At 41.3% G+C, this 12606-nt stretch overlaps 1 protein-coding gene across 3 annotated transcripts in view; it reads left to right on the top strand.

Annotated features, from left to right (window-relative positions):
• Positions 1-12606, top strand: part of LOC149261889 (uncharacterized) — a 347563-nt gene that overhangs the window by 272707 nt on the left and 62250 nt on the right. For all 3 annotated transcript variants that reach the window (XM_089422974.1, XM_089422969.1, XM_089422961.1), the window contains one exon: positions 12421-12529. In XM_089422974.1, the coding sequence (XP_089279100.1) occupies positions 12421-12529 (109 nt within the window). The remainder of the gene's footprint in view (positions 1-12420; positions 12530-12606) is intronic.

Here is a 12606-nt window from a genome sequence, read left to right as displayed (position 1 = left end):
CTATTTCCTAAGATTGGAGGTGTGGCAGAATGACGAGGATATATTCTTTGACCAAGGAAGATATGCTACAAATATTCTAAAGAGATTCAGAATGTCGGATTGTAGACCCATGTTTATGCCCATTATCACCAGCTGGAAGAAGATAGATGCATCAGATGACAAGGATGTTGACCCCACCTTGTATAGACAACTCATGAGTTCTCTCTTGTATCTGATCAACACTAGGTTAGATATCTGTTTCACAGTCAATATCCTTAGTCAGTTTATTGTGGAACCAAAGAGGGTACGTTGGACAACAACGATGCGCAATGGAGTATGGGTTGAGAGATATAAGTGAGGGGATGACGTCAGATTATGTGGGAGCAGTTTAGTAGACAGGAAATATGCCTCTAGGTACTGCTTCAACATTGGATTAGGGATGGTTTCTTGGTGCAACAGGAAGGAGAGGTCAGTGGCATTGAGCTCTGTAGAAGCAGAGTACATGGCAACAAGCATAGCTACGTGCGAAGCCATATGGCTTCGGAAGCTGCTGGTAAACTTTTTCAGGCAGTGGATGGAAACAACCAATGTCTACTGTGATAATTAGAGTTGCATCAAGCTCTCTGAGAATCTAGTGTTTCATGATAGGTCGAAACATATAGATATTCAATGTCATTTCATCAGAGATTGTGTGCAACGTGTAGCAGTCCAACTACAGTATGTTCCTACAGATGAGCAGGTTACAAATATATTCACGAAAGCTCTAGGGAGAGCTAAGTTCGTCTATTTCAGAGAACAAATGGGTATGGTGGAGAACCTATTTCAGTAGCAAGGATAGAACATTTTGGATGCTTCTCAGCGGCAGTAGTTGCAGTTGCAGTTGTAATTGCAGCAACAACAAATGAGAGGGAGTTGAAGTGCAGATGCAGAGTTGGCAATAGTATAGCAGTGTCAGCAGCAAAAACACAGATGCAACATCAAGGTTGCGAGTGGTTGATGGACAATAGCCAAATACCAACAACGTGATAGAGGGTGGTACAAAGATAGGGATCTGTGGCTGTAATATCCCATAGCAGTAATATTCCTCAAACACAAGCAAACTCCAACCAGAGATGGACTGGGAGGGCATTTACCAGATATGTTGACTCTGAAAGAGGACGAGATTTGGAGGCTACCTGGCCCTTTCCAGACTTTGTCTAAGAGTGTAGGAAAAAACACACAAGTGGTATAGTAGTCGAGAAGCTCAAGAGATAAAAATAACAATGGTGCAACATATAACAATATAACCATAAGCAGATACTCAAGAAATGCAGAGAGAAATGCTAAGCCATTTTATTATATTGAGTAATAGAATGAGTACAAGAGGTGATAAAAAAGATGGCACCTTGACTTGCACAAGGCAAGTGAAGAAATACACTCAGAATAGTAAAGGAATGGCCTCTCTCTGAACTACGTCCAAGCTGCTGGAGAACTGGCGTGCTGCTAGAAATCAAATGAGGATTTGGGGCTATTCCCCCCCTTAGAAAATGCTGAAACTTTGGAATCAGATTCTACTCAGAAAACCCAGAAAGCTTTTCTGAAATGGCTGACCCCCGAAAATCGCCCCCTTGAGGACCCACGCAATCCCTCAAGGCTCTGTGCTGCTGCTGAAATGAACGCACCACAACTCTGCTTGAAACTCAACCAAAATCCTCCAATATGCAAGGGCTGATCCCCTGCTCAACCTCCCAACACAAATCCCCCTGCAAAACCTCAATCCAGAACTCCTGCCAGAAAGAACTGCGTCATCCCTCTCAAGACTGCGCAGTCATCCAGGATGCTCAATCCTCCTACCAAATTGCTGATGAAACTATTGAAAAAATACTGATGGAAATACCTTGCCCGAGCAGGCACTCGAAGTTCCCTGGGGCTAAGGGTGAGATCTCCAAACGGAGACACTCAATGCACTAAACAGTGTTGCAGACTAGCTAAATAGCCAGCGTGCTCTAAGCCGAAGTGACTAGCTCAAGTGCATGTAATCGAATGCCAAAATGAGGAGGCTCCTCTCTCCTTTATAGCATTGGCCTCTCTCAATCCCAAGGCTCACCTTCTCCAACGTAGCTTTCGTCTTGCCACATGTTTCTCACCATCGCGCAGTCACTCCAAGTGTCTACGTGGTTCTTTGGTCCCCCTTGGCTCACCTTTTAAGTTACAATGTTGTGCTACTAAGGAGTGTCTTTATTCATGAAGTGAGTATGTCCCCCTCTCCTCACCTTTTTATTTATAAATAGCTATAGAAGGCAAAATTGAGCAAAATCGAATATTCCAATTAGCCATGGCTAATTAGGAATATTACAGTGGCAGAGTGTACAACACTACACAAAACACCTTCCTCACTAAGAGGGAGTGTTAGTTTTTGTAGCATTAGAGGGGTTCTAGTCTCGAAACTTTGTGGAGAGGTTAAAACACACGAGTTCTCCATAACCGAGAAATCGTTTTTGGAAATTCCTCCTAGAAGTGTCTTAATTAGACTATTAGCCCATTTTTTAATATTTCCGAAGTCTAAACTTACGAAAAGTGGTTAATTAATCAATATTAATGGAGAAAGGTGATAATCATCTAAAAACTCACACGAATCGATCTAGATATGATCTCAACCATCAATTATGTTTTAATCTTGGTTATTGGAGTCCCAACTAGAGATTATAAGAGCAAGTCAATGGGTAGATGGAGAACAGAGCAGTGCAGATACTCAATTGCCCAGGCAGTTCGATTTTCTCAGAAGCAGAGATTCAACAGAGAACATTTAGCCAGAGGGTGACTAGTAGGTGGCAGAGGAGGTCAGCAGCATTTCCGGAGGATGTATTTGAGTTCTGGAAGAGACAGTGAGAGGGAGTGCGTAATTCCCCGAGGGTTTGTGCAATGATTGCACAGGCACAACAACAAGAAGTTCGATCTAGCTGGAGGAGCTAGTGATTCAACAGTTAGAGGCCAAAATTTTGGTTGGATAAGTCAGTGAGTCAGTTCTAGAGCCAAACCTAAACAAAGCTAAGGGTTTCAGAGTTTTAAGGAGGCAACTGCAAAAGGGTATGCGCATGTTAGTTTCTATAGCATCGGATGTGTTCTAGCCACCAAATTTGGTGGAGAGGCTAGAATACATGAGATCTCCAAAACCCAGAAATCGTTTATGGAAATTCCAACTAGAGATGACTTAATTAGATTATTAACCAATTTTTTAATTTTTCCTAAGTCTAAACTTAGGAAAATTGGTTAATTAATTAGAATTAATTAAGTCACGCTGAGAATTCTCTAGAAACACACATGGATTGATCCAGAAATGATCTGAGCCATCGATTAAGATTTAATCTTGGTCGTTAGAGTCCCAATAGGAAGCTATAAGAAGGGATCGATGTGGTGATGGAGAATACACCAAAAGTTCGATTTCCTTGGCAGATCAATTCCAGAGAGCAACAACAAATGCCGGAGAGCCATAAATCGAAGCAGAGAGTGAGGGGCAGGAACAATGAGGCTGAAGGAAGTTTTCCAGATCCAACGAGTTCATTTGCAGAGAGACAGAAATACCACAGTGAGGTCGACGTAGAGGCTGTGCAGAAGCCTTTAAAGGGCAGTTTGATTTAGCTAGAGAGAAGACTAGTTTCAGTTCTAGAGGCCAGGAAAGGGTTCCAAAAGGCTGGAGAGATAGTTTCTCAGTTAGTGGCAGACATGATGGCTACAGGACCAACTAATTCAGGCTGAGCGTGGTAGATACTACGCTAGGGTGACGCAGGCTAGCACATAGGCAGTTTGGATGAATCACTTGGAGCTGTAGTCAGAGCCCAAATTTTCCTGTGGGGTGAAGAAAATTCCTCACTAGAATTTTGCCAGTATTTTCTCTGTAGGATTGCCAGTTGAGCATCCAGATTGTTGTACTTAGAATTTCTCACTACTGCATAATAATAAAACCCTGAGCTGCTGCACCAGTTTTCCCAAGTTGGGTTTTTCCGGGGACAATTGTCCAAAAATAATGGTGTCATTTTTACTGTGTGTGTGCCAGTATTTTCTCGGTTTTCAACGCTATTATTTCCGCAGTGTTTTATTTGTGAAAGTTGCAGCATGATTTATTCAGTATTTGTCGTAGCAAATAAATTGTTAAAATTAATTAACAATTAGAAGAATAATTTCTAGTTGCTACAATAGGATTCCAGTTTCATAATTTTCACATGGTATCAGAGTGTGATTGATTAGCGAGGAAGCTCAGAAGCAGAGGAAAGAATTTTGCTGCTTAGTGGGAGCAGCAGGGCAAAATTCTTGAGGTAACACAGTTCCTTGACAGGCAGGCTAAGTTGCTTGGGAAGGAATTCGATTTTTAGTTGCAGGGGTGCAGAAAAGCCAAATTGCCCAGGATAGTGATTCTAACAATCAGAGGGAGCAGCTGCAGCTCAAATTTTTAACTGGGCAGATTTCTGGTTGGACGCAGTGCGTTTTGCAGCTGTAGAACCAATGTCAGGTGGAAGAGAAAAGCACACACAGCGGAGGGAAAATTTCTCTTAGGGAACTTCGAGTCTCTGAAGTTCGATTTTTCTAGGCAGATTGGCAGTAGCAGCTAGCAGATCTGCGCATTCCAGAAGGGAGTGTGATTAATAGAGCAACAACTAAGAAGAAGGAAAGAAGGGGCTTTTGACAGTTTTTGAGATGGCCACAACAGGGCATAAAGATAAGGATAGATAGGAGGGTTCCTCCAACTATGTCATCTGGAAGGCCAGGATGTCCTTCCTGTTGGATGAATATGGCTTGAAGCTCTACATAGACAGTGTTGTGGCAGTTCCCCAGGATGCGGATCAACTAAAAGAATACAAGAAGGAAATGGCGAAGGCGAAGTGGTTGATCTTGGATGGAGTTTGGGACCATATAGTCTCACACATAGCTGGCAAGGATACTGCCAAAGAGATGTGGGATGCTCTCTCCACGCTATATCAGAGCACTTCCGAGCAGCGGAAGATGTTTGTGGAAGAAAAGATGAGATGCATCGAGATGTAGAAGGGGGAAGACATAGATCCCTTCCTCACTAGGATTCAGGAGGTTTGAGACCAGCTTGCATCTATTGGGGCAACACCTCAACTAACAAAGCTAGTCAGATTGGCACTGAGCAGTGCCTCTGAGGAGTGGCAAGTTTTTGTCCAAAGTAGATTGGGCAAAGACAACCTACCAGAATGGGATAGGATGTGGTTAGACTTGCAGCAGGGGGAGTTGAGGCGAGCTTTGTTAAAAAGCTCCACCAGTGGCAGCTGTAGCAGTGGATCGAAGGTGGTGAAGGAGGAGGAGAATGTGGTTCTTGCATCAAAGGGTCCCAGTCAGGGGCAAGGGGAACAAAGAAGGAAGAAGAAGGACCTGTCAAATGTCAAGTGCTTCAGATGTCGTGAGCTCGATCACTACAGCATGTAGTTTCCTCTGTAGAAGAAGGACAAGTCAGAGAAGCAGGACCAGCAGGGAATGTCAGCTGCGATCGACAAGTTGTCTTCCAGGTTGGAGGAAGAATTCGTGGTGTTGGCAGCGATACCTCCAAGAGCGAGGTGGGGTGAATTGGAGTTGTAGCCCCAAAGAGCTATAAAGATTGGGGTAGTGTCCTTAAGGAGTCCACCTGATGGATCATTACCTTGCTACGAGGGCCCACAGTATTCAGTAGTAAGATGGATCAATGACAGTTGATGTGGATAGTACCTGAGTGACAGTTGCAGACTAGTAGCAGTCAGATGAGGAACGTTGTGCAGTGTTGACATCAGAGCAGGTGGCTCAGTGCAGAGTTGGCAGCAGTGCAGATTCTTCAGTGACGTGCAGATGCTCGGGAGACAGATGCATCATACTGAACACAGTTGATTCAATATTTTGGATGCTTCTCGGTTGCAGTAGCAGCAACAATAGATGAGAGGGACTTGCAGTGCAAATGCAGTGTTGGCAACAGTATGGCAGTGTCAACAGCAACACAGATGCAGCTTCAGAGTTTCTCAGTGATTGGTAGGCAGCAACAGTTAGAGATCAGTAGCAGACAGGAGGTGATACAGACACAGGGTGTTGTGGCAGAATGTGCAACATTAGAGAGAACACAATCCTCGCTAAGAGGGAGTGTTAGTTTCTGTAGCATCAAATGTGTTCTAGCCACAAAATTTGGTGGAGATGCTAAAATACATGAGATTTCCAAAACCTAGAAATTGTTTATGGAAATTCCACCTAGAGATGACTTAATTAAATTATTAGCCAAATTTTTAATGATTCCTAAGTCTAAAATTACGAAAACTAGTTAACTAATTAGAATTAATTAAGTCAAGCCGAGAATTCTCTAGAAACACACATTGTTCGATCCATAAATGATCTGAGCCATCGATTAAAATTTAATCTTGGTCATTGGAGCCCCAACAGGAAAATATAAGAAGGGATCGATGTGGTGATGGAGAATACACGAGAAATTCGATTTTCGTGGAAAATCGATTTCCAAAGAGAAACAACAGTTGCTGGAGAGCCAGAAATCGGAGCAAAGAGTGAGAGACAGTGATAGTGAAGCTAGATGAAGTTTCCTAGATCCAGCGAGTGCATTTGCAGAGAGGCAAAAGTACCACAGTGAGGCTGACATAGGGGTTGCGCAAAAGCCTCTAGAGGGTAGTTCGATTTAGCTGGAGAGAAGAAGAGTTTCAGTTCCAGAGGCCAGGAAAGGGTTCCAAAAGGTTGGACTAACAGATTCTCAGCCAGTGGCAGACAAGACGACTATAGGCATAGCTGATTCAGGGTCAACGTGGCAGATATTGCGCTAGGGTGACGCAGGCCAGTGTAGAGGTAGTTTGGATGGCTCTCTTGCAGTTGCAGTCAGAGCCAGAATTTGCCTATGGGGTGAGGAAAATTACTCACTAGAATTTTGCAAGTATTTTTCTCTATAGGATAGCCAATTGGGCATCCAAATTATTGTACTTAGAATTTCTCATTGCTGCATAATAATAAAACCCTCAGCGGCTGCACCAGTTTTCCCAAGTTGGGTTTTTCTAGGGACAATTGTCCAAAAATAACAGTGTCATTTTTATTGTGTGTGTGACTCTATTTTCTCAGTTTCTAGCGCTATTATTTCCACAATATTTTATTTGTGAAGGTTGAAGTGTAATTTATTCGGTATTTGTTGTAGCAAATAAATTGTTAAAATTAATTAACAATTAGAAAAATAATTTCAAGTTGTTGCAATTGGATTCCATTTTTGGAATTTTCACAATGCAAGCTCTGCGCAGAAGTTGACGCAGAAGAGGTTGCGTGTCGCTGGGGAGGCAGTTCTGAGAACAAATCAGTTGTGGGGTGAGGAAAAATCCTCACAATAATTTTGCCAGTATTTCTCTCAGATTGGTCTGCCAGTAGAGCATCTAAATTATTTGTACTCAGATTTTAGCTGTTGCATAATAAAATAAACCCTCATACCGCTGTATCGATTTTCCCAAGTTGGGTTTTTCCAAGGACATTTGTCCAAAAATAACTGTCAATTTTTATGTGTGTGTGCTAGCATATTTCTCAGTTTCCAATTTATTTTCTGCAAAATTTAATTTGGTAAAAATTGTATTAGAGAATTATTCGTTATTTGTGTGGGCAAATAAATTGTTAATTAATTTATGGATAGATGAGTAATTTCCAGTTGTTGCAATAGAAGTTAAAAATTTCACAGACCTTGATATGGTAGTAACATGTATGGCATGGTATCTTAGATGTATGACTATGTCTCTATATGTCAGAGTGATATATGATAGTGTACAATGATGTATATGACCAGTGTTGCACGAAGCGCCCCCCCCGCTTCGAAGCTCCGAAGCGCGCCCCGTACGGAAGCGCCGTACGAAGTGCGCTTCGGAAATTCGGAAGCGCGATTCGCAAATTTTTTTGCGCTTCCTGGAATTTCCGAAGCGCCGGCTCCGAAGCGCGCTTCGTACGGCGCTTCGGGCCGCCGAAGCGTGGCGCTTCGGAGCAGGAAGCGTGCGCTTCACGCACGCTTCCGTACGCTTCGGCGGAAAGGGGCGCGCCCAAGGGAGAAAAACGAATTTTTTTTTAATTTTTTTTTAAAGTTAAGTTCACTCAACCTTAAGGGGGTGGGTTAGGGTGAGGTTAAGGTGAGGAATGAAAAGAATAAAGCCCCCATTCATTCCTCATTTTCTCACTTTGAGTTTATGAGAGTTGGAGAAGAGAAGAGAGGAGAGGAGAAGAGAAGAGAGGAGAGGAGAAGAGAAGAGAGGAAAGGAGAGGAGAAGAGAGGAGAGCTTGGAGGAGTGAAGAAGGAGGAGCTAGGAGAAGGAGGAGGAGCTTGGAGCAAGAGGTTGGAGGACTTCATCTACAAGAGCTAAAGAGGTAAGTTCAAACGCCAAACTCCCTTGTTTTTTTGAATTTTTTTTTGTATTTTTCTCCTCCCTCTCCTACTCTTTCCCATTGTTTCTACTTGCTCCTTTATTTACAGGTTGCCGTTGTCCACCACCTATATCCATATTCCAAGATGGTGTTCTTTTGGCTTCTATGTATCATTCCACTCTTGGTTTTAATGATGGCAAGGGTGAGGAATAGAAGGGAAGAAACAGAAGAGGACATTGGTGATGGTCCTAATAGTAGTGACCCAATGTATGATGAGGAGGAAGGGTTTGAAGAGGAAGGGGATGAACTTGAAGGGGACACTGAAACACAAGATGGGAAAGCTACATCAACACCCTTGTGGAACTATGTGACCAAACTTGATGGGGGAAAGGGTGGTGGATCTTACAAATTTGTGTGCCCTCATGGTTGTCATGGAGGAAAACCATATTGTGGTTCATATACCCGTCTGAGGAGGCATCTTTGTGGGGTGCTGGACAGTGATGAAAAAAAGGGTTCTGTGGGGGTACAAATTTGCCCAAACATTTCAACTGAAGAAAGAAGAAAATACATCCAAATAGAGATGGCTGCACAACAAAAAAACAAGAAACAAAAAACTCATTCTGAATCAAGTGCAACCTCTAAATTTGGTAGTTGCTCATCTCCTCATGGTACTTCTGCAAGCTCTGGAGGTAGAAGAACAATAGGGGATTTCCTTAATGTTGCTGGGAGGGATGATGTGGATGGAAAGATAGTTCGTTTTCTTTGTGCTTGCGGTGTACCATTCAATGTGCTTCGCTCTCCCTATTGGCATGAAATGGTAAAGGCCATCAATGAAGCCCCAAAAGGATACAAGGCCCCCAACTATGAGAAAGCTAGAACAATGTTATTAGAAAGAGAAAAAGCTAAGGTTCAAAGAGCTTTGACACGTTTTACAAATGAGTGGGTAGATTCTGGGGTATCCATTGTATCAGATGGGTGGACAAATATTAGAAACCAACATTTGATAAATGTTCTTGGTGTTTCTTCTAGTGGTGCAGTATTTATTGCATGTCATGACTCCTCCTCCATCACTGCATCTGCACAAAACATTGCAGATCTCCTATTGAAATCAATCAAAGATGTTGGTCCGAATAATGTGGTTCAAGTGATCACAGATAATGCAGCAAATTGTAAGGCAGCAGGAAAAATTATTGAGCGTACTCATCCACACATCTTTTGGTCTGGGTGCCTGGTTCACACATTGAACCTTTTGATGCATGATATTGTGAAACACAAAGAATGTGGGTGGATTGCTGAGGTTTACAGGAAAGGGAAGTAGCTCATTAAATTCATCACAGGGCATACAAGGGTAAACTACTTCTATGGCACTTACTCCAAGTTGCAATTGCTTAAAATTGCAAAGACAAGATTTGCTAGTTATTACCTCACCTTTAGGCGGCTAGTGAAGGTGAGACAAGCTTTAACTAATCTGGTGTGTGCTGAAACATGGGATGAAATTAACACTGACACAGATGGTGCTAATGCAGTCAAGGACACTATTCTTGACAGTTACTTTTGGTCACAGGTTAAATATGTTTTGCAATTCACCAAACCAATTTATTACATGATCAAGTTTGCAGATTCAGATCGACCAGTAATTGGGGAGGTGTATGAGCAAATGAATAGCATGTTGGGGCAGATTAAAGACATTGTTGAGCCTAGAGATACCACCTTGTACAATTATATTCGTGTAGAGGTGCAAAACCGATGGGAAATGCTAAATATTCCATTGCATGCATTAGCATATATTTTGACACCTAAATACTATCATCCATCATGGCTTTCAACACTAGCACCTGGGGGGGGAAGCAGGAGAAAACCACACCAAGATCAAGAGGTTCACCAAAAATATATGGCTGCATTGAGTAAATTAATCCCTGATGAGGAGGAGGCTGCATTGGTACGGAGACAGGTGAGCAACTATACGCTCAACACTGGTCCATTTGGGAGCATGCATGCAATTAAAGATCGAGAGACTTTTTCTGCTCTTGAGTGGTGGAACATGCATGGAGGGGGTACTCCACTTCTACAGAGTTTGGCATTGCGGGTGCTATCACAGGTGGTAAACACTTCTTCTGCAGAGAGGTGTTGGAGCTCTTATTCTTTCATCCACAGTGTTAAAAGGAACAAGTTGAGTTTAGACCGGGCAGAGAGCTTGGTTTATGTTCATTACAACTTGCGATTGTTGTCCCATTACTGTGAAGATGCAAAGTCTAATAAAGACTTGTTGATTTGGGACAAGAATCCAGAGGAGCCCAATTTGGAGGATGGAGTGTTGCGACTAGAGCAATTAGAGGATGCTCTTATCCAGGTATGTCCATTGTGGTATGAATTTTCCAATTTCCCTTATAAAGCATTTCTCTAATTCATGTTTTTAATTTTTTTGTTAACTAGTGTTTTTTTTTTTTGCATGAATTTTTTGAGCGATTCTAGGATGATGATGACCGTGTTGATATGCCACCACCCCCACCCCCATCTGGTCCCTTGGTTCCTAGGTTCCATGGTTCAACACCAACAGCAGGGGGTTCTTCTTCATCAGTTTCAGTGTCACGACTTCCACAGGCACCATCTTCTTCATTGCCACCACGTTCTATTCGTGGTGGAAGGAGGAGAGATTAGTAGATATATTCACAATCTACTACTTTTTGTCATAGATTACTCATTAGACTTGTAGACTTGTGAATTTGAATTTTGAACCTTTTTGGCTTGGCGGTGACCAAGTGACATATTTTGTAAACATTATTATTTGAATTTTGGACATGACAAATGTTGACAGTTGCTCACTTGCTAGATAAATCATGCTCTATGTTTTATGTTTTATAATATGCTTAAATGTTTTATGTTTTATAATATGCTTAAAAATTTGATGTATGTTTGTAATAGCTAGAATATAGATGATTGTTGTACATACTAGTAACTACAATGGAATCATGGATGCCATATCTATCTTGATTTATGCAAAAATATGCATGTTTTCATGTCTTCTACAATTAATTTGGTATTTGGGATGTTTGTTTTGAGTATAAATGCAAAAAAATATAAATATATATATATATATATATATATATATATATATATATATATAGCAGACGCTTCCGCGGACGCTTCGCTTCCTAGATTTTTGGAAAATGACGCTTCCGCGCTTCCGCTTCCAAAAAACGCTTCCGCTTCGCTCCCGCTTCGTGCAACATTGTATATGACAACAATATTTGATGTGACATGGTAATAACAATCCTCATGACAGTGATAGTAATGTATGATAGAATCCCTTATGACAATGATATGTATGATATGATCCTATGTCAGTGTTCTAATGTTAGTTGTATGACAATCCAGATGTATGGCAGTGGTATGGCTGTGTATGACTATGATACTTATCCTTGTTTATGGCAATGATGTGACAGTTGTGACAGTGGCTCTATGACAAATATGACAATGTATATGACAATGATGTGATGCCTATGACCCTGATAGATATGACAATGATGCTTATAACAGTGTTGACAATAATTCTTGTGACAAAGTTAGGAGGGCTCATAAATACCTCATTGAAAGGGATGTCTTCTGCTATCCTATATGATCCAGGATTGGCCCTAGGTGGCCTAATGTGATTCATGATGAAAGACTTGTGTCTCATGATATTTATACTTTGTATCTCAGCGAAACATTGATGAATATCTAATAGAAGAAGAAGAATTGATTTATGGGTCTCCGACCAAAATCCTAGTGTCTCTGTTGTGTATGCTTTTCTTCTGGTGTTCCTTACTATTGCGTTGCGTTGTTAACGTTATTGCTCTCTCTACATAATTGCTAATTATGATATGATGTTATGGGGTGAATGTTGTTTGAAAATGTTAAAGTTTAAAATTGCAATTATTTATAGCAGAGAACAATCTAGCCCAAAATTTTAACACTTCATGCATATAAATTATATCCTGATTTTTACTCTAGTTTTAACCATATCGTTGTATAGTTTGTTAGTTGAGAAGAAAGATTTATTTCGGTCACATTTTGCAATTATATTTCAATAATTATTGAGACTCAAGAATTTTTTTCTTGCAGTATATTGAGCGTCTAGGTAAAATTGCTACTTTTGGAGAAAAATGGAAGGAGGCGTGTCTTTATTTGCTATCTCATATTTTTGTTGTTCATGTCGCTCACCTCACCACAGGTCTTGTGCTGCCCTTGTCTATTTTGTTAATATAGAAAATGAAGGAAAATATAGGAAGTCTTCTCTTCATATGTTTG

The sequence above is a fragment of the Pinus tabuliformis genome, chromosome 6 (assembly GCF_031772625.1).
Source record: "Pinus tabuliformis cultivar Carrire ecotype Pingquan chromosome 6, CPIR1, whole genome shotgun sequence".
NCBI classification, from domain to species: domain Eukaryota; kingdom Viridiplantae; phylum Streptophyta; class Pinopsida; order Pinales; family Pinaceae; genus Pinus; species Pinus tabuliformis.
This window is presented reverse-complemented; position numbering and strand designations above follow the sequence as displayed.